The 23536-nt window shown below is 41.3% G+C and overlaps 1 protein-coding gene across 1 annotated transcript in view; it reads left to right on the plus strand.

The window, feature by feature from the left end:
• The window catches only part of TAF3 (TATA-box binding protein associated factor 3), a 158418-nt gene that overhangs the window by 102810 nt on the left and 32072 nt on the right, over positions 1-23536 (plus strand). Inside the window, exon 3 of the mRNA XM_065872440.1 lies at positions 18164-19974. Within this exon, the coding sequence (XP_065728512.1) occupies positions 18164-19974 (1811 nt within the window). The remainder of the gene's footprint in view (positions 1-18163; positions 19975-23536) is intronic.

Raw genomic sequence — 23536 nt, forward strand, 5'->3', positions numbered from 1 at the left:
GCAGCTCCTCTGGGGGACTGGCTCGGCAGCTGGGGTGGGCAGGGCTGCTGGTTGGGTGGAGGACCGTGGCAGTGGAGGGTTTCGGCTGCCGCCGCCACCTCTGACACCAACTTCTGTCTGAACAGTTTTCAAAATGGTTTCACGTTGAGCTCGTGCTGACTGTGTACGATAACCCTGGGAAGTAGGTAGGGCTGACATTATTTTGTGTGTGTGCAGAGAAAGAATCTTGTGCTCATCGTCACAGAGGAACGTGGAACCAGGGTTGTCTTCCAGTCCATTGCTGTTCACGCTGTAATGAAACGCTGCCTTCGTAATAACCTGGGGCTTGGAATAGAGCTTGCTCCTAAACACTGCCCCCAGCGCGGAGGTCACGGGCCAAGTTAGTCTCATAGAAAGGACTGATGCACGACCTAGTTGACGGGGCGGGGAGGTCTTATGTAAGTGGGCACAAGAAGAGGAGGAAAATGGAGAGCCCTGGGCGACGGCCAAGCTACCACTTACCTGAGCCATTCCCTTTGAGTCGCAGTTTGCAAGTTCTCGTGGGTCTTCGTGGACCCTTGAATTTCAGGTGTGTCCAGTTTAATGTTACTTTAATAACTAAAACAATTTCTCTGTATTATTTAGTAAGGAGCATAGTAAACATTTAATAATAATTTGGAACGGCTATCATATTTCACTGATCTTAAGACACACCAGGGCTTCCCTGGTGGCGCAGTGGTTGGGGATGCAGGGGACACGGGTTCGTGCCCCGGTCCGGGAGGATCCCACATGCCACGGAGCGGCTGGGCCCGTGAGCCATGGCCGCTGAGCCTGTGCGTCCGGAGCCTGTGCTCCGCAACGGGAGAGGCCACAACAGTGAGAGGCCCACGTATCGCAAAAAAAAAAAAAAAAAAAAAAAAGACACATGATCAATCATAAGAAGCACCATTCTTTTATGTACCACTAGGGGGAAAAAAGCATGCTGCCAATTAGTCTTACCATACAGATGTTTCTTTTTAACTGCATAGAACTGAAGAAGAATATTTCTTCTTCAGATTTTTAAATTGTTTGTTGACTGAAACACTGGTGTCCAGTCATGCTACCAGGAATGATGGTCAGGTTCACCCATGGGCAGGCAGTGACTGCTCCATCACTACTGGGTCTCATCCAATAGAGACAAGAAGATGCTACTGATTATTCTAAAAATAGCAATTCTGAGATACACACTTCTTCATATTTTGACAACTTAGAATCAGAAAAAATATGGTAAAAGAGTTTTTCTTACTTTTCTAATAGTAATGCTGCTGAAGGAAATATTGATTATTAGCCATGGATGATTGCTTTGCAGCCAAGGGAAAACATGGTGAAGCTTAGTTGGGGAAATAGATTTTAAAAATGCACTAACAATCAAGCAGTTACAAACTGTAACTCATTTTGGAGATAAGGCATGACCAGGGGAAACTTCTTTGAGAAGTGCTTAAGCTTAAGACTCAAAGGGTGAGAGACAAGCATGGAAGTAACTAAGGGAAGAGTGTTGCTAGTGGAGAGGAGCGGAATATGTGGGTATAAAGACCCTGAGAAGGGAAGGAACTGGGTATGTTCCAGTAAGTCAAAGAATGATCACGTGGCTTGAGCAGAATGTTCTGCACATAGCTGCTGCTTTGAATTTAAACTAAAATACGTCCCAGTTTGGATTTGGGAAAATGTCTTGCCAGGTATAATCACAATGTTATAGTTCATAAGGCACTTTTCATCTTCTTATTAAATACCTTCTGAGGACTGGAATTACTTTTCAAGAAAAATCTTTTAAATCAGTTGTTCATAAAAATATTTGATGTTGATGGGTTTGTGTCCATTTAATTTTATGTAGCCGACCCTCATTATGCACTGATTGTGTATTTGCGATTTCGCCTGCTGGCTAGAATGTACTTGTAACCCCCAGATCAGTGCACACAGTGCTTCCACAGTCATTCACGGACAGGCGCAGGGGGGCAGGAAATTTGAGTTGTGCACATTTCTAGCTGAGTCTAAACAAAGTGACACTCTGCCTTCTTATTTCAGCTCAGACTGTTGACAGGTGTATTTTCAGTCTATTTGTTGCCATGCTTTTTGCACTTTTTGCTTTTTTTGGTGATTCTGCTATCTAAAGTGTCCCCCGAGCGTGACGCTGGCTGGTGCTCCCAGGTGCGAGAGGGCTTGATGTGCCTTCATAGAAAGAATAGAGCAGCTCCGTGCAGTACTGTTGGCCGTGAGTTCACTGTGAATGAATCAACAGTATATATAAATGAGATGTCTAAACAGAAACACACGTAAAACAAGATTCTTTATTGATCTGCTGACGAAAATGTTGTGACCAAAGCCTCATAGGAACCTAACCTTGTATTTCCTTTGGGAGCAGTGGTTTTCACTGACTGAGTGTTTGCAACCCCTTTATAGAACATAATCACCCCCAAATAACATGAATCCACTGTACATGTACATGTGAACACATGGTTAACATGTTGCCGTGTAGCAAGCCACCCCAAAGACTAGTAGCTTAAAACAGCAACTGTTTACTGGCTCATAGTCCTGGGAGTTGGCATTTGGGGTTGGCTCAGCGGTGCAGTCCTTTTGCTGGGTCTGGCTGGGCTCGGTTGGACATTTGCCATCAGCTAGTAATCGATGGCGTCACTCATATGTCTGACGGTTTGGCTGGGGCTCTGAGCCACACAGTTTTCATCACCCAGGAGGCTAACCCGGGGCCTGGGGTGGTTGCAAGTCTCCCATGAGCAGCAGGAGGGCAAGCCCCAGTCTGCATGTGGTTTTCCATCCTGTGCTTGTGTTGCATTTGCCAACTCTGACCCATCAGCCAAAGCAAGTTACCCGGCCACCCAAATCAAGTAGGCTCCACCTCTTGCCGAGATCTGGTGGAAAGGGCATTGATGCAGGGAGGAGAAGGATTCCTCTTACTGTTACTCAAAAGCCAGAGAGTTAGTACTAGCTGTTAACCCGAATGGGCATAAAAGGAAAGTAAAGTTCAGAAAGATTAAGCAACCACACAGCCAGTAATTGGCAAAGGCGGGTCACACATGTCTGCATGATGGCAAAGTTTTTATTCTTTGTCTACTGTTTAGCCTTCTGGTAGACGAATGGCTAATTTGCCTGGTTTGTCTATTTCTGGGGAGGAAAAAACAGCAGTAAGATTAGTCTCCTCAATACAAGAGAGAAACAACTGTCATTGTCTTGTCTTGGAAAAGAAACCGTATCCTATGTGCAGTCTTACTGCTGTGGTGAGTTTAAGAACATCATGGTGGTAGTGATTTGTGAATGTGTGGGGCTCGATCATGAATTTGATTTGCACAAAGGGCTTACATCCTGGATATGGAATCTTAGTTGTAATAGAGTTTATTCTGAAAGACTTAAAGGAAGATGATTAAAATATTAGAGATATTGACATTGTCTGAAGAGATCTCCTTGTATTTATTTCTTTTAAAAAATCCACAATATTACCATAGCCAGACCCTATTATGCTATTGTAATCATAGTTGAACTAAGAAGGGTGATTAACGATAGCAATTTATTGTATCTGAGGAGGAGAGAAAATAGGAGATGTTGTTGTTATCATAAATCATATCGTAAATAACCAAAAAGAAGCACTCAGAATGCTTGTGTAGTGTCAGCAGCCAGCCCTTTCAGGCACGCCAGCCCAGGATGTAGCCATAGAAACCCCAAAGTCATACTGTTATCTTAGCGTTGCTGCAGTTATGTGATACAACACTATTAACATATAGATTAGGCCATTTATAATACTAGGTGTCATTTCAGGTCGGCTTGCTTATATAGCATTTTCGTTTTTTATTGTGCAGAATGTTAGTGAAATAGTGCTTTCTGCAGGTCAGTGTTTATATAGGTATTTATAACACATCAGCTTCACCCTGCTATCAGTTTATTGTTATTGATTGGTTGTACTGTATGAATTGTCCTTGCCTAATTGTCTTGTCTTTGCTAGTCATTTCATTTTTTTAAGTAAACAGGTTTGTTTAGAAAATACCTACACACTTACACATGTTGAGTTGTGTTTCAAGGGTCTAATTTCAGTCCCATTATAGACAGGACAATTTTTAAAATATTTTATGAGGGCACGTAGATGGGATTCGAAAAAAATTTTTGGCCTCATTTGGAACTAAGATAAAATGATGGAATGGGTTGTTTTAATATTGCTGCTCTTCTTGCATTTCCCAGGCATCCAGTGTCTGCCTGTCATCCTCCAACTGCCCTAGACACTCCCCCCAATAGCAGCAGCCCACCAGAGCCTCCCCCTCTTGGCAGCACCCTGGGTTCCAGACCCTCTCCATCCTCAGCATTCCGTCAAATTACTTCACTGAAGTACCATTTACTCAGAGTCTCCTTACCTCAAAAATTAGGATAGAATCACTCACGTGTCAGCTTTACAGTCTTAAAAATATTTTGGCAGCAACATCTTAAAGATACTGCCCTTATCCAAGACATAAATCAAGTGGTCAGAATGCCAAGCACTGTAGCATGTGGTCAGTGAGATATTTAGGGGCAGAAAGAACTCTGTCCTGCCCTTTAGATCATCCCCCTGCATGTGGAGATGGCCCTAATATTAGAGACCTTCAATTCTTCGAAGCAGAAGTCAGATGTCAATACTTGTGTGTGTGTGTATTTTTTTTTCTTTTATTTTTAAAATTTTTTATTGGAGTATAGTTGATTTACAGTGTTGTGTTAGTTTCAGGTGTACAACAAAGTGATTCAGTTATACATATACATATATCTACTCATTTTTTTTTTTAGATTCTTTTCCCATATAGGCCATTACAGAGTATTGAGTAGAGTTCCCTGCGCTATACAGCAGGTTCTTATCAGTTATTTATTTTCTGTATAGTAGTGTGTATATGTCAATCCCAATCTCCCAGTTTATCCCTTCCCACCCCTGCACCCCCCAGTACTTCTATTTTGCAGATGGGAAAACTTAGGTCTGAGAGAGTAAATGGGCTGTGCTAGGTCGAACTGTGGCTCTGGTAACGGACCCCAGATATAGTTTCCATCCACTTCCTCTCTAGTTCACCTTGGGATTTCTGTCCTCGTATCCCTGGATGTGGCTACGTACATGCCTTGTACCGATCCTTGCCACAGCACTTGAACGGATGGCCACAATATGTAGTTGATTCTTCAGGATAGGAAGTCATGTCTTACTTGACTGTATGTTCCTAGGATCTAACATGGTGCTCCCTGCACTGGTGTTCACAAGGCACTCGGTAGGTGAACGCATGATTGAATGATGAGTAAGGAGTGAATGAATGAATGTAAGTAGTATGGAGTCACTTAAAGTAACTGGTTGTAATAAACATACCTAGTATAGAAAGATGTTTTTTAAAAAATGTGCATTTTAAATGAATCCTTTCATATCTGTTATAAAAACATCAGTGTGCATAAACTAAAAAGACAGTGAGAAAGTTCATGTCATCATTGCTAGAAATTAATTTCTGTATGTGTATTTCCAAAACATTACAGGAAATCTAGTTTTAAATACATTTAATTTTTGGTGAAATATATACAGATAGCATTTTATTGTCCCTACAAAGTTCAGTAGCACAAGTATATTTTCTGCTTAAGATCATGAATCTGTGTAGTTAATGAGATAAGAAGCTTTCATGCCTTTGCAATTTCCTTTTTTTCCTAATGTCCATGAGCTTTTTAGATTATAGTGTTTCTTTAAAGACATTTATTATTCTAGTTAAAAAGATTTTTTTTAAGATATTTTATTCTAAGTCAATACTTATAGTAGCTTAGAACTAACTCCTAAAAATCCTTTTGAAAAAACCATGGACGGATAGAGCCCTAGGACAAATGTTGGAAGCAAAGCTATACAGAGAAAATCTTACACAGAAGCATACACATACACGTTCACAAAGAGAGGCAAAGGGGGAAAAATCCTAAATCCTGCTCCCAGAGACCACCTCCTCAACCTGGGGTGATTTGCTGTCTAAAGGAGGGAAGGAAGGAAGGAAAGAAAGAAAGAAAGAACAAAGGTAAAGTACAATAAAGTTATTGCAATTAAAATTAATTATTAAGAAAGAAAAAAAATTTTTTTTTTTTTTTTAAAAAACCATGGAAGGATAGAGCCCTAGGACAACTATTGGGAGCAAAGCTATACAGAGAAATCTTACACAGAAGCATACACCTACACGTTCACAAAGAGAGGCAAAGGGGGAAAAATCATAAATCCTGCTCCCAGAGACCACCTCCTCAATTTGGGGTGATTAGTTGTCTAAAGGAGGGAAGGAAGGAAGGAAAGAAAGAAAGAAAGAACGAAGGTAAAGTTCAATAAAGTTATTACAATTAAAATTAATTATTAAAAAAAAATTTTTTTTTCTTTCTTAATAATTAATTTTAATTGCAATAACTTTATTGTACTTTACCTTCGTTCTTTCTTTCTTTCTTTCCTTCCTTCCTTCCCTCCTTTAGACAGCAAATCACCCCAGGTTGAGGAGGTGGTCTCTGGGAGCAGGATTTAGGATTTTTCCCCCTTTGCCTCTCTTTGTGAACGTGTATGTGTATGCTTCTGTGTAAGATTTTCTCTGTATAGCTTTGCTTCCAACATTTGTCATAGGGCTCTATCCGTCCATGTTTTTTTTTTTAAAAAAAAAAAAATTTTTTTTTCTTAATAATTAATTTTAATTGTAATAACTTTATTGTACTTTACCTTCGTTCTTTCTTTCTTTCCTTCCTTCCTTCCCTCCTTTAGACAGCGAATCACCCCAGGTTGAGGAGGTGGTCTCTGGGAGCAGGATTTATGATTTTTCCCACTTTGCCTCTCTTTGTGAACACGTATGTGTATGCTTCTGTGTAAGATTTTCTCTGTATAGCTTTGTTTCCAGCATTTGTCCTAGGGTTCTATCTGTTCTTTTTTTTTTTTTTTTTTTTTTTTTTTTTTTGTTCTAAATATTTTTTAGTACAATAACTATATTATACTTTATTTTATTTTTACTGTATCTTCTTTCTTTCTGTCTTTTTTCCTTCCTTCCTTCCTCCCTTCCTCCCTCCCTCCCTCCCTCCTTTCTTTCCTTCTTTGCTTCTTTCTTCCTTCCTTCCTTTCCTCCTTTCCTCCTTTCCTTCTTTCTTTCCTCAAACTTCTACTAATTCTCTCTACATTTTCTCCTTCTTTCCCTCCTACCTTCCTTCCTTCCTCCCTCCCTCCCTCCTTTCTTTCCTTCCTTGCTTCTTTCTTCCTTCCTTCCTTTCCTCCTTTCCTTCTCTCTTTCCTCAAACTTCTACTAATTCTCTCTACATTTTCTCCTTCTTTCCCTCCTTCTTTCCTTCCTTCCTCCCTCCCTCCCTCCCTCCTTTCTTTCCTTCTTTGCTTCTTTCTTCCTTCCTTCCTTTCCTCCTTTCCCTCTTTCTTTCCTCAAACTTCTAATAATTCTCTCTACATTTTCCCCTTCTTTCCCTCCTTCCTTCCTTCCTTCCTCCCTCCCTCCCTCCTTTCTTTCCTTCTTTGCTTCTTTCTTCCTTCCTTCCTTTCCTCCTTTCCTTCTTTCTTTCCTCATACTTCTAATAATTCTCTCTACTTTTCCTCCCTTTTATTCTGAGCCGTGTGGATGAAAGGCTCTTGGTGCTCCAGCCCAGGAGGCAGGGCTCTGCCTCTGAGGTAGGAGAGCCAACTTCAGGAAACTGATCAACAAGAGACCTCCCAGCTCCACATAATATTAAACGGTGGACATCTCCCAGAGACCTCCATCTTAACACCAGCACCCAGCTTCACTCAACGACCAGCAAGCCACAGTGCTGGACAACCTATGCCAAACAACTAGCAAAACAGGAACACAACCCCACCCATTAGCAGAGAGGCTGCCTAAAATCATAACAAGGCCACAGACACCCCAAAACACACCACCAGACGTGAATCTGCCCACTAGAGAGACAAGACCGAGCCTCATCCAGCACAACACAGGCACTAGTCCCCTCCACCAGGAAGCCTACACAACCCGCTGAAACAACCTTAGCCACTGGAGACAGACATCAAAAACAACGGGAACTACGAGCGTGCAGCCTGCAAAAAGGAGACCCCAAACACAGTAAGATAAGCAAAATGAGAAGACAGAAAAACACACAGCAGATGAAGGAGCAAGATAAAAACCCACCAGACCTAACAAATGAAGAGGAAATAGGCAATCTACCTGAAAAAGAATTCAGAATAATGATAGTAAGGATGATCCGAAATCTTGGAAGTAGAATAGACAAAATGCAAGAAACAGTTAACAAGGACCTAGAAGACATAAAGATGAAACAAGCAACGATGAACAACGCAATAAATGAAATTAAAAGTACTCTAGATAGGATCAATAGCAGAATAACTGAGGCAGAAGAACGGATAAGTGACCTGGAAGATAAAGTAGTGGAAATAACTACTGCAGAGCAGAATAAAGAAAAAAGAATGAAAAGAACTGAGGACAGTCTCAGAGAGCTCTGGGACAACATTAAACGCACCAACATTCGAATTATAGGGGTTCCAGAAGAAGAAGAAAAAAAGAAAGGGACTGAGAAAATATTTGAAGAGATTATAGTTGAAAACTTCCCTAATATGGGAAAGGAAATAGTTAATCAAGTCCAGGAAGCACAGAGAGTCCCATACAGGATAAATACAAGGAGAAATACGCCAAGACACATATTAATCAAACTATCAAAAATTAAATACAAAGAAAGCATATTAAAAGCAGCAAGGGAAAAACAACAAATAACACACAAGGGAATCCCCATAAGGTTAACAGCTGATCTCTCAGCAGAAACCCTACAAGCCAGAAGGGAGTGGCAGGACATACTGAAAGTGATGAAGGAGAAAAACCTGCAACCAAGACTACTCTACCCAGCAAGGATCTCATTCAGATTTGATGGAGAAATTAAAACCTTTACAGACAAGCAAAAGCTGAGAGAGTTCAGCACCACCAAACCAGCTTTACAACAAATGCTAAAGGAACTCCTCTAGATAAGAAATGCAAAAGAAGGAAACGACCTATAATAACGAACCCAAAACAATATAGAAAATGGGAATAGGAACATACATATCGATAATTACCTTAAATGTAAATGGACTAAATGCTCCCACCAAAAGACACAGATTGGCTGAATGGATACAAAAACAAGACCCTTATATATGCTGTCTACAAGAGACCCACCTCAGACCTAGAGACACATACAGACTGAAAGTAAGGGGATGGAAAAAGATATTCCATGCAAATGGAAACCAAAAGAAAGCTGGAGTAGCAATTCTCATATCAGACAAAATAGACTTTAAAATAAGGACTATTAAAAGGGATAAAGAAGGACACTACATAATGATCAAGGGATCGATCCAAGAAGAAGATATAACAATTGTAAATATTTATGCACCCAACATAGGAGCACCTCAATACGTAAGGCAAATACTAACAGCCATAAAAGGGGAAATAGACAGTAACACATTCATAGTAGGGGACTTTAACACCCCACTTTCACCCATGGACAGATCATCCAAAATGAAAATAAATAAGGAAACACAAGCTTTAAATGATACATTAAACAAGATGGACTTAATTGATATTTATAGGACACTCCATCCAAAAACAACAGATTACACATTTTTCTCAAGTGCTCATGGAACATTCTCCAGGATAGATCATATCTTGGGTCACAAATCAAGCCTTGGTAAATTTAAGAAAATTGAAATTGTATCAAGTATCTTTTCTGACCACAACGCCATGAGACTAGATATCAATTACAGGAAAAGATCTGTAAAATATACAAGCACATGGAGGCTAAACAATACACTACTTAATAATGAAGTGATCACTGAAGAAATTAAAGAGGAAATAAAAAAATACCTAGAAACAAATGACAATGGAGACACAACGACCCAAAACCTATGGGATGCAGCAAAAGCAGTTCTAAGGGGGAAGTTTATAGCAATACAAGCCCACCTTAAGAAGCAGGAAACATCTCGAATAAACAACCTAACCTTGCACCTCAAGCAATTAGAGAAAGAAGAACAAAAAAGCCCCAAAGCTAGCAGAAGGAAAGAAATCATAAAAATCAGATCAGAAATAAATGAAAAAGAAATGAAGGAAACGATAGCAAAGATCAATAAAACTAAAAGCTGGTTCTTTGAGAAGATAAACAAAATAGATAAACCACTAGCTAGACTCATCAAGAAAAAAAGGGAGAAGACTCAAATCAATAGAATTAGAAATGAGAAAGGAGAAATAACAACTGACACTGCAGAAATAAAAAAAATCATGAGAGATTACTACAAGCAACTCTATGCCAATAAAATGGACAATCTGGAAGAAATGGACAAATTCTTAGAAATGCACAACCTGCCAAGACTGAATCAGGAAGAAATAGAAAATATGAACAGACCAATCACAAGCACTGAAATTGAAAGTGTGATTAAAAATCTTCCAACAAACAAAAGCCCAGGACCAGATGGCTTCACAGGTGAATTCTATCAAACGTTTAGAGAAGAGCTAACACCTATCCTTCTCGAACTCTTCCAAAATATAGCAGAGGGAGGAACACTCCCAAATTCCTTCTACGAGGCCACCATCACCTTGATACCAAAACCAGACAAGGATGTCACAAAGAAAGAAAACTACAGGCCAATATCACTGATGAACATAGATGCAAAAATCCTCAACAAAATACTAGCAAACAGAATCCAACAGCACATTAAAAGGATCATACACCATGATCAAGTGGGGTTTATTCCAGGAATGCAAGGATTCTTCAATATACGCAAATCTATCAATGTGATAAACCATATTAACAAATTGAAGGAGAAAAACCATATGATCATCTCAATAGATGCAGAGAAAGCTTTTGACAAAATTCAACACCCATTTATGATAAAAACCCTCCAGAAAGTGGGCATAGAGGGAACTTTCCTCAACATAATAAAGGCCATATATGACAAGCCCACAGCAAACATCATCCTCAATGGTGAAAAACTGAAAGCATTTCCACTAAGATCAGGAACAAGACAAGGTTGCCCACTCTCACCACTCTTATTCAACATAGTTTTGGAAGTTTTAGCCACAGCAATCAGAGAAGAAAAGGAAATAAAAGGAATCCACATCGGAAAAGAAGAAGTAAAGCTGTCACTGTTTGCAGATGACATGATACTATACATAGAGAATCCTAAAGATGCTACCAGAAAACTACTAGAGCTAATCAATGAATTTGGTAAAGTAGCAGGATACAAAATTAATGCACAGAAATCTCTGGCATTCCTATATACTAATGATGAAAAATCTGAAAGTGAAATCAAGAAAACACTCCCATTTACCATTGCAACAAAACGAATAAAATATCTAGGAATAAACCTACCTAAGGATACGAAAGACCTGTATGCAGAAAATTATAAGACACTGATGAAAGAAATTAAAGATGATACAAATAGATGGAGAGATATACCATGTTCTTGGATGGGAAGAATCAACATTGTGAAAATGACTCTACTACCCAAAGCAATCTACAGATTCAATGCAATCCCTATTAAACTACCACTGGCATTTTTCACAGAACTAGAACAAAAAATTTCGCAATTTGTATGGAAACACAAAAGACCCCGAATAGCCAAAGCAATTTTGAGAACGAAAAAAGGAGCTGGAGGAATCAGGCTCCCTGACTTCAGACTATACTACAAAGCAACAGTAATCAAGACAGTATGGTACTGGCACAAAAACAGAAAGATAGATCAGTGGAACAGGATAGAAAGCCCAGAGATAAACCCATGCACATATGGACACCTTATCTTTGATAAAGGAGGCAGGAATGTACAGTGGAGAAAGGACAGCCTCTTCAATAAATGGTGCTGGGAAAACTGGACAGGTACATGTAAAAGTATGAGATTCGATCACTCCCTAACACCATACACAAAAATAAGCTCAAAATGGATTAAAGACCTAAATGTAAGGCCAGAAACTATCAAACTCTTAGAGGAAAACATAGGAAGAACACTCTATGACATAAATCACAGCAAGATCCTTTCTGACCCACCTCCTAGAGTAATGGAAATAAAAACAAAAATAAACAAATGGGACCTAATGAAACTTCAAAGCTTTTGCACAGCAAAGGAAACCATAATCAAGACCAAAAGACAACCCTCAGAATGGGAGAAAACATTTGCAAATGAAGCAACTGACAAAGGATTAATCTCCAAAATTTACAAGCAGCTCATGCAGCTCAATAACAAAAAAACAAACAACCCCATCCAAAAATGGGCAGAAGACCTAAACAGACATTTCTCCAAAGAAGATATACAGAATGCCAACAAACACATGAAAGAATGCTCAACCTCATTAATCATTAGAGAAATGCAAATCAAAACTACAATGAGATATCATCTCACACCAGTCAGAATGGCCATCATCAAAAAATCTAGAAACAATAAATGCTGGAGAGGGTGTGGAGAAAAGGGGACACTCTTGCACTGCTGGTGGGAATGTGAATTGGTTCAGCCACTATGGAGAACAGTATGGAGGTTCCTTAAAAAACTACAAATAGAATTACCATATGACCCAGCAATCCCACTACTGGGCATATACCCTGAGAAAACCAAAATTCAAAAGGAGTCATGTACCAAAATGTTCATTGCAGCTCTATTTACAATAGCCCGGAGATGGAAAGAACCTAAGCGCCCATCATCGGACGAATGGATAAAGAAGATGTGGCACATATACACAATGGAATATTACTCAGCCTTAAAAAGAAATGAAATTGAGATATTTGTAATGAGATGGATAGACCTAGAGTCTGTCATACAGAGTGAAGTAAGTCAGAAAGACAAAGACAGATACCGTATGCTAACACATATATATGGAATTTGAGGGGAAAAAATGTCATGAAGAACCTAGGGATAAGACAGGAATGGAGGCGCAGACCTACTGGAGAGCGGACTTGGGGATATGGGGAGGGGGAAGGGTGAGTTTTGACAGGGCGAGAGAGAGTCATGGACATATACACACTAACAAACGTGGTGGGGTGGATAGCTGGGGGGGAAGCAGCCGCAAGGCACAGGGATATTAGCTCGGGGCTTTGGGACAGCCTGGAGGGGTGGGAGGGGGAGAGTGGGAGGGAGGGAGATGCAGGAGGGAAGACACATGGGAGCACATGTATATGTATAGCTGATTCACTTTGTTATAAATCAGAAACTAACACACCATTGTAAAGCAATTATACCCCAATAAAGATGTTAAAAAAAAAAAAAAAAAAAAAATCCTTTTGGTGTGTTCAGACCATATTGCCTTGTTTCGGTTTTGTTCAATAAGTTTGGTAAAGACGTGCGTTTTGCTCATTACTCCTCCGGGAAATATAGGGAGTGTGGATTACTTATTTGTGTCATTAATGAAGGAAAATTGGAATGGAGTTTGTATTGTCTCCCCCCACTCCTCTCAATATTTGTGAAGTTTTAAAAAAAAGATGGACATGGGACTTCCCTGGCGGTCCAGTGGTTAAGACTTCGCCTTCCAGTGCAGGGGGTGCGGGTTCAGTCCCTGGTCGGGGAGCTAAGGATCCCACATGCCTCCTGGCCAAAAAACCAAAACATAAACCAGAAGCAATATTGTAACAAATTCAATAAAAACTTTAAAATTGGTACACATCAAAAGAAAATCTTTTAAAAAAATAAACATTTAAACAGTAGAAAATAAGTTCTTAGTTTTCTGGAAAAAAAAAAATCTTTAAAATACTCATATCGTAACATCACTCTTTTGACCTTCGAGCACAGCTTTTATTCTTGTGTCTATATTTGTGTTAAATTAGAAAGAGCTTGTGACTCAAAAAATTTTTTTTGTTTTTTTTTTGCGGTACGCGGGCCTCTCACCGTTGTGGCCTCTGCCATCGCGGAGCACAGGCTCCAGACGCACAGGCCCAGTGGCCACGGCCCACGGGCCCAGCCGCTCTGCGGCACGCGGGATCCTCCCGGACTGGGGCACGAACCCGCGTACCCTGCATCGGCAGGCAGGCTCTCAACCACTGCGCCACCAGGGAAGCCCCTCAAAAAAATTTTTATACTGCTTTTTATACCTTTATATAATAACATGTCAAAAGATCAAGTATCTTGTAATATTAAACTTCTGTTAACCAAATTATATGCTATTTTATAGTAAAACTGTTTTCATGGATAAGTATAGGAAAATGCTAAAAACCATTTTAGGATATTTTACAGATTTTTGGTGAATCATGCTCATTATACACATACACACAAGGGATACTTCATTGCTGTTCACCTGTAATCAAACTGAGATGAACCTTCAGGTGGGGGTTTGGATGACGGTAAAGAATAAACCATTCAGTAGCCATCACATATTTATCTTACTCCAAACTCTTAGAACACAGAATTAAAATAACTCATGTAATAGAAAGCCAGACACTCGTTATGCAAAATCACCAATTAAGTCTGTGTTTGAGCAAGCATAAGCTAGATCAGTTGTATTCATTTGTTTGCATTTTGTAATATTTTAAAAATAAAATATATTCACTCAAGTGGAAAACTTTAATACTGTGGAGAATGGATTAATAAGTGTGGTACATTTTTACAACAGTGAAAATGAATGCACTACAGCTACCTGAATGGACATAGGTGATGCCCAGAAACATAATGTTAGGGGCAAAAGAGCTGAAGAACGTTATAGTATGATACCACGTATATAAAGTTCAAAAACAAGTCACTACATACAAATGTGGTAAAACTGTACAGGAAACAAAGAAAGGAAAGATATAGAAAGACCAGTAGTTACCTGGGGATGGGGGTGAGAGTGGAGAGAGGAGAGGAGGAATTAGAAAGGAGCCAAGGGGAGTTGTGGTGATGATGCTAATGCTGTCTTCCGGAAGTCGACATTGTCTTACAGGTATCCGTTCACTATTGTGCTTTATGCCTTACATGCACATCACTTATACGCTCTGCAATGTACCAGATAATTTCTAATTCAGAAAATTGTTGTAAATATTTTCACACTTTAAACATGTCACACGTGTTCTTATTAAAGCTGAAGGCTTTCTCTTCCAGCAAAATTCCCTTTTCATTTTGATTAATTTTGATGCTGCAATTGAAGCTTTCTTATAAAATCTTTAAGCGTAAAAAAATTGTAAATTAAAAGTAAACATTTGTATATTTAAGTATTCCTAAAATCAGCTCTTGTAATAGTTTATTTTTATAATTCATTTATATTCCTCTAAACCACATAAAGCTTCTAGAGGCATACAGGTTCACAGCAGGGACTTGAAATAAACAAACAAAAAAAAGAAACCATAAAAATAAAATAACAGAATTGGAGTAATCCATCCTAGCTTGTGGAGACCGCTTTGAATTAAGTTTTATGTTAAATTTTTCTCACTTAAATGTAAGCAACAACCATTAACTTTTAAAATATTTTTCTGAGGTACTTGAGCTCCAAATTCTAAATGAACCAGTCTGTTTTCTAAAGTATTTGCTGGAAAAACAGTCCCGTTTTCCATAGCCCGGTGTGACACACATCCTGCAGTTCAAATGCCTATGTGGTAGTCATCTTGCCAGTTCCAATTTGATAGAATTACCCACTGGCAAAGTAGTACAGTCTTAAACACGATGTGTAGAAACCCAGTGCTGAGTTGAGCTAACAGTAGTGATGGGGAAGACGCATGAAAGGAAACAGAATAGAAAACAGTTCACAATTCTGATCTGGAGAAAGAGGGGAAAGTGCAATAGCAGCATGGCGTGATGTTTCTCACTTGGGTGACTGGGTGGATGACAGTATTATTCTCGAGTAATGGTAGCAATAATTGTGTCTCCAGTTTGTCTTGTTCTCTGTAGTTTACAAAGCGCTTTCACGAACATTACGTCTTCCCCCCCTTAGTGTTGCCCTTGGAGGGACTTCCGCTGTGAGCCTTTGTTCTCGCTGCCCTCGTAAGCGTTTGACTTTGTTCCTGAGTCCTCCCCTTGAAAACTGTTACCCCCCTTGATCTCTTTGACCTCTCCTGATTTCTCTAGTGCCTCCTTTTCTCTTTATCCTTAGAATATCTAAACCTGACTACCCTGATTGCTCCCTTGCTGACATTATCCATTATTGTGATTTCATTGAGCACAGCAAAGATTTCTCTAACACCCTGTCCTGTTTTCTGAATAGTGTATCTCAAGGATTGAGCTAATTCATAATCATCTTCCTTCTCTGTTTCTTTACTTCCTGTTTGTATGAATGACTGCATTTCTCACTCACCAGGGCTGAAAGCCTTAAACCTGTTTGGATCCTTCCTCCACTCTTATACCTAATCACTTATCAGATTCTGTTCATTCTCTCTTCAGAATATCATCTACCTCTTGCGCGTCACTGCTCTTCTAGTTCAGACCTTTCTTGTCACTTCCCTACATCATTTCATAACCCCTAACCTGTCACCTCTCTATTAGTATCCATTACCTCCCATCCATCATATATGTTCCTGCCAGAGTAATTTTGCTAACATACACTCCAGTCATTTTTCTCCCTTGTCTAAAAATCTTTACAAGGTCTAAACTACCACTAGAATAAAGATCATGTTTGTTTTCCTGGAATTCAAAACTTCTAGGATCTGGATGTAAGCTTGCTAAACTTACTTTCTCCTATTTCCCATCTTGCACCCTACCTTCCAGACAAATTATTCCCTGGTTCTTATACAACTTCCTATGTGCACCCCTCCATCTCTGTGTCATCTGTTCCTACATCCTGTACTTCACCATTATCAATCTCCAAGTATCCAAAATGCTACCTGAGTAGTCAAGTGTGTCCCAGATCTTTGACATTGAGGTATTCTGTTTCTCCTTTGAACTGCTGTGGCACTTTATCTCTCTTACGGTACTAATCACTTTCTATGTGCTAGACACTTACACGGCGACTCCTGCTGAACTGTAAGCTCTTTCAGGTCGCGGTTTATTTCTGACTTATTCTGTAGCTCTTTCAGCCTTTACCATTGTGCATTACGTATGGTAGATGCTTAGTTAATATGTGTGGAGAGAAATAATCTGACCCCACAGCAACTCAGTCAAGTGGGTAGGACAAGTAACGTTAGCCCCTTTTGAGAGGTCAGAAGACAGCCTCAAGGAGGTTAAGAGATTGCCTTAGGCCTGTTGCTTTGTGATGCCTGAACGCCTGCTGAAACACCAAGCCAATGTTTCCTTCATGTCACCACACTGCTTCTCAAAGTGGCTGTCCTCAAGCTAGCAGAACAGAAGACATAAATAGCGTATGAATTGTGTCCAGGTTGGAGATTTACATTTTCCAAACTCCAAGAATTAAAATATGTTATGAAGGTTCTTTTAAAAAGTATTCTTTTCTGTCATTTCTGAGGAAAGTAGTCATATAATAACCCATCTCTTGATTTTTTTAATATTTATTTTATTTTTTTATTTATTTATTTTCCTTATTTATTTTGGCTGCGTCATCAGGTCTTGCGGCACATGGGATCTTCGTTGAGGCATGCAGGATCTTTCATTACGGTGTGTGGTCTCTTGTTGCAGCACCCGGGCATCTCTCTGGTTGTGGCGTGAGGGTTTTCTCTCTCTAGTTGAGACGTGTGAGCTCCAGCGCGCATGGGCTCTGTAGTTTGCGTCATGCAGGCTCTCTCATTGAGACGTGCGAGCTCAGTAATAGTGGCGCGTGGGCTTAGTTGCTGTGCGGCGTGTGGGATCTTAGTTCCCTGACCAGGGATCGAACCCGCATCCCCTGCATTGGAAGGTGGATTCTATACCACTAGACCACTGGGGAAGTCCCCCATCTCTTGGTTTTTAGAGGTAGGGGTGTGTGTGTGTGTGTGTGTGTGTGTGTGTGTGTGTGTGTGTGTGTGTCTACGTGTACGTAAGAGGAGGCAGAAAACAGAAAGGCAGTATTTAGTCAAGTTAGGAAAAGAATTAATTAAGGAAGCAGAGGGCAAACAGGAAATCCTTAGCAAACTCCAGATCCTTCATTTAGAGCCACACCACTAGAAAGGAAAGCGGTTTGTATATCTCCTGTCACTGGTTGCCACTCTTCAAAGCACGACAGCATGCAAGTTTGGAAGGTTCTAGAAACTACCACTTTACTCTCTAACAGCTGTCAATAATTTCCTTTCTTTCTTAGAAATCATGTTTGAAGCATTGTTTTCATTTCTTAGGTTTTATATATATGTATATTCTAATACTTCATTTTTCTTCCTTCACCAGAAGAAGAAGAAGAGCAGGTGCCCACCGATGGGGGCACATCAGCAGAAGCCATGCAGGTTCCCTTGGAAGAAGATGATGAACTGGAAGAGGAGGAAATTATCAATGATGAGAACTTCTTGGGTAAGAGACCGCTGGACAGTCCGGAAGCTGAAGAAATGCCCACGATGAAGCGGCCACGCCTGCTAAGCACTAAAGGGGACGCCCTGGACGTGGTGTTACTGGAGGCTCGAGAGCCACTCAGCTCAATAAACCCCCAGAAGATCCCACCGATGCTGTCCCCCGTCCATGTCCAGGACAGTGCGGACCTAGCTCCTCCGTCACCAGAGCCACCAATGTTAGCTCCAGTGGCAAAATCACAGCTGCCAACTGCAAAACCGTTGGAAGCAAGGTCATTTACACCTAAAACAAAGACTAAAACCAGTTCTCCAGGGCAGAAGACTAAATCACCCAAAATGACTCCATCACCAGCAATGGTCGGAAGTCCTATTCGGTCTCCAAAAATCATATCCAAAGAAAAGAAGTCTCCTGGACGTTCGAAGAGCCCCAAAAGCCCCAAGAGTCCCAAGGTCATCACTCACATTCCCCAAGTACCCATCAGACCCGACACCCCTAACAGGACTCTTTCAGCTACAATAAGTGAAAAAATTAGTAAAGAGACCATTCAGGTGAAACAAATACAAACAGCCCCCGATGCTGGGAAACTGAACCATGAGAATCAGCCGAAAAAGGCCGTCGTGACTGATAAGACCATCGACGACTCTATTGACGCTGTGATTGCACGGGCTTGTGCCGAACGGGAGCCAGACCCTTTCGAGTTTTCTTCTGGGTCCGAGTCAGAAGGAGACATTTTTACCAGCCCTAAGAGGATTTCAGGTTCAGAATGTGCTACCCCAAAAGCTACCACTTCCTCCAGCAACTTCCCCAAGTCCGGGTCCACCCCTCTCCCTCTTTCAGGCGGAGCTTCAAGTTCTGACAATTCCTGGACAATGGACGCATCCATCGACGAGGTGGTCCGGAAAGCCAAGATGGGGACCCCTCCCAGCGTGCCCCCCAGCTTCCCTTACATCTCTTCCCCTTCAGTCTCTCCTCCCACCCCTGAGCCACTGCACAAGGTATACGAGGAGAAACCCAAAGCGCCGGCCTCCACGGACGTCAAAAAGAAGCTGAAAAAGGAAATGAAGACGAAGATGAAAAAGAAAGAGAAGCAGAGAGATAAGGAGAGGGACAGGGACAAAAGCAAGGAGAGAAGCAAAGAGAAGGAGAAAGGGAAGGAGACCAGCAAGGAAGCCAAGTATCCCTGGAAGGACTTTCTCAAAGACGAAGACGCAGATCCCTACAAGTTTAAGATAAAAGAGTTTGAAGATGTGGATCCAAAAGCAAGACTGAAAGATGGAATGGTGAGAAGGGAAAAGGAGAAGCACAAAGACAAGAAGAAAGATAGAGAAAAGGGCAAAAAGGATAAAGAGAAGCGGGACAAAGAGAAAACTAAAGAGAAAGGCCGAGAAGAGAAGCTGAAGGCTGCCCCAGTCCCCCTGGTCCTGCCCTCCAAGGACATGGCGCTGCCCCTGTTCAGCCCCGCGGCGGCCGTGAGGATCCCGGCCATGCTGCCCTCCTTGACACCCATGCTTCCCGAGAAGCTGTTCGAAGAGAAAGAGAAGCCCAAGGAGAAGGAAAGGAAAAAGGACAAAAAGGAGAAGAAGAAAAAGAAAGAGAGAGAGAAGGAGAAGGAGAAGAAGGAGAAGGAGAGGGAGAAGGAGAAGCGAGAGAGAGAGAAGAGGGAGAAAGAGAAGGAGAGACACAAGCATGAAAAAGTAAGCACTTTATCCTTGGGGGCTCTGTCTCATCCAAGTTCTATTGAAAGCGCAGGTAAACAAAGCCAGCAATTGTCTTTTTCGGATGTAAATCGCCCACAGCTTAACTGGAAACACGTCTGTAATGCGTTTACAAAATTTAATTTTAATTCTCAAACCCATAAACTTGTCATCAACCCCCCTCCCCATACACTGGAAAATGTTAAAAATTCATAGCCTAAGAGCAATCTAATCACAGACCATCAGCTCTGTGTTAACCACACTAATCTCTGGCAGTTTGAAAAGATCTGTAATCTTCAACAGTGAATAATATTTTTGTAATTATCAAGTCTGCAGCATACTAATTTGTACCCAAATATTAGATACCCGGGAAAGGCAGCACCCAGTTTTCTAAGAGCAGGTAAAACCGTGGCGCTGTCCTAAGAGGACAGCAAGGCCCATGGAGTCCTTCCTCACTGACTCAGTTTTGTTTGGTGAGCCATTTTTGCAAGTACTTAAGGTTATGCCTGTCTTCTACTTCCTGTAGCATCTCTTATCCTTCTATTTTCTGCCTTTCTTTTTTTTTTTCTCTTTTGCGATACGCGGGCCTCTCACTTTTGTGGCCTCTCCCGCTGCGGAGCACAGGCTCCGGACGCGCAGGCTCAGCGGCCATGGCTCACGGGCCCACCCGCTCCGCAGCATGTGGGATCTTCCCGGACCGGGGCACGAACCCGTGTCCCCTGCATCAGCAGGCTGACTCACAACCACTGCGCCACCAGTGAAGCCCTGCTTTCTTTTTTTTAACAGGATATTTTTAAATTTTTATTTATTTATTTTGTTTGTGGCTGCGTGCGGGCTTTCTCTAGTTGGCGGCGAGCGGGGGCTACTCTTCGTTGCGGTGCGCGGGCTTCTCATTGCAGTGGTTTCTCTTGTTACAGAGCAGGGGCTCTAAGCGTGCGGGCTTCAGTAGTTGTGGCACGTGGGTTCAGGAGTTGTGGCTCGCAGGCTCTAGAGCACAGGCTTAGTAGTTGTGGCGCACAGGCTTAGTTGCTCCACGGCATGTGGGATCTTCCCGGACCAGGGATCGAACCTGTGTCTCCTACATTGGCAGGCGGATTCTTAACCACTGCACCACCAGGGAAGTCCCTCTTTTCTGCTTTAATAAGATTAGGACATGTCTCTGAGTATCTAGCTCATCTGGCAGCCTGGTTGGTGGGTAGAAACTAATTCTAAGTATTTTCCCATGTAAGTAAATCAGGCTTCCGTAGAATATAGCCAAAGAAACTGATGTTCATCGTGCACTTTGTAGCAACCAGGACCTCGATCCTATGGTCACAAGATGCGACCTCTGCTTTTATAGCTTTGCTCTCTCTCCACAGTTCTTTGGGTTATAGTGGTTGACTTGTTGATGGAGAAATTTATTTTAAACTTTCTTAAAAAGTGTCTAAGTGGTGCCATACGTACAGATCCTCAGGTAGCCTTTCCCTGCCCTCTGGGAGCATTGCTCTTTGAGGGTGGCTACAAAATCATACCTAGTAATTTTTTCCACATGATAAAATATGCTGTATTTGACCTACAGCAGCTCCATTATCCATACTTTTGCAGTGTTTTCCATTTCAGACTTAACTGGGAAGATTAGTTTAGCTGACAAGCTAGGTAACCTCTCACATTTTTCTGCCTAACTTTTTTCTTTCTCTGTCTCCCTTGGCTATTATTCTAAAATATAAGGCAGTAGAATGGAACTTCTGATATTAATAACCGAACATCAGCAAGTTAGCAAAACACAGAAATCCAACTCTTTTTTCCATTTTTGAAATCACTTTATCATTGTGTTATTTTTCCATGGTACCCGGAAGATTTTAAAGCACTTCCACATACCTTGGTGTCTCCCCCGACACACCCGTCACACAGGTCCAGCAGATATTATTATCAACCTTTATGGATGAGAAACAGCCTGAGTGACTTGTCCAGGATCATGGTCACACAGCCAGCAGGAGCCGGGTCATTTACACACAGACTTACTTCCCGTTTAGAAATGTTTACGGCTGGTGATCCTGCCCGGCAGCGATTAGCCGCTTACCCATCGGGTACCTAGTAACTTGGCAAGTGAGCCCTCAGCACATCAGAGTACTGTTGCTTTCATCACCATCTCACCCCTGGAAAGTCAGTAGAGGTGTTTCAGAGGCCACTGTGAACTTCAGTAAAGCCTATCAGGTTAGCTGGTAACAGCGGCCCATGCTTTTCCTCAGCACCTACCTGACTTTGGCAAGGACATGTCTCTCAGACCATCTTGGCTAGAGGCAAAGGGTCAGTTATGAGTCACACAGATTTCACCTAACAGAGGAATACAAGTCCTTGTATCAGTTTTGATGGTTATGGATCAGTTTTTAAAGATAAAAACTTACAAAAATCAGCCATTAGGGCTTTAAAAATAATAAACGTTATTGTCTCTGGAGTTAGGAGTTCCCATCCTGACTTTTTCAGCCCTGTGAACTTGGGCAAGTGGCTTAGGTGAGGATTAAATGAGATAACATCTGAGACCTGCTTAGTACCATTTCTGGCACATAAGTAAATGCTGAATAAGTGGAGAAGGTGGTGATGGGGATGGCGAGTGTTATTATTCCATTTTGAATCAACCCCTAAAACGTAGAAACCTGAATAGAGGCAGCTGCTTCATTGGACCCTGGTGACTGACCTGTGTGTGACAGGGTGAGTCAGCTGTGGTTCCGGTGTTGAAAAATTATGTCTGCTTCCTGGGCATCCTTTTAAATTTTAGCCCTTTGCGCAGCTAGGAAAGGGTAAATCTATTGTAACCTGTGGGATGCCATTGACAAGGAGTAGAAATTGAGATATTAACTTAAACATTAGGACTTCTCTTTTTTCAACCCCACTTAATCCCCCAAGTATCAAGCCATATGAGTAAATGAAAGTAGACGTGAAATTGGGTTGCATATGATCTAAGAATTTTCTTACATACGCACAGAAGACAACAAGAGTAAATCAAAACAAGGCGTATATAAGCTGCCCCAAGAAAAAGTCTGCAGTCAGAAGGCCGAGGGCCGTGTTTTCCTTCCTCCGGCTCCTCAGCAGCTCACAGAAGCAACTGTCCTGGACACGGACCTGGATCAGCAAGCAAGGGCATTTTTTTTTTAATTAAAAGAAAAACCTCCCCATATTTACTTTACCTACCTATAAAGTTTTTACCAGTCATACCCACTTTTATCAATACAAGAACCAATAAAGATCCCATTAATTAAACGGGAATCTGCATGGTAGTTAGAAAGAGCCTTGGGCTTTGGAATCAGGCCGATCTGAGGCAGGTGTTTTAGTTCTTTAATCCATAGGCATTTCATCTTTATTTTTCATTTTATTTTATTTTATCTTTTTGGCCGCACCATGCGGCATGCGGGATGTGCCCCGACCAGGGATCGAACCCACACCCCCTGCAGAGGAAGCATGGAATCTTAACCACTGGACCGCCAAGGAATTTCCCAGCATTTCATCTTTAAAGTGGGATATGATAATAACACTTTTTAAAAAACTGCAGACAGTAATAGTTAACATTTATTGAGTATTTACTGTA

Source organism: Phocoena phocoena, chromosome 2, assembly GCF_963924675.1.
Source record: "Phocoena phocoena chromosome 2, mPhoPho1.1, whole genome shotgun sequence".
Classification (NCBI taxonomy): domain Eukaryota; kingdom Metazoa; phylum Chordata; class Mammalia; order Artiodactyla; family Phocoenidae; genus Phocoena; species Phocoena phocoena.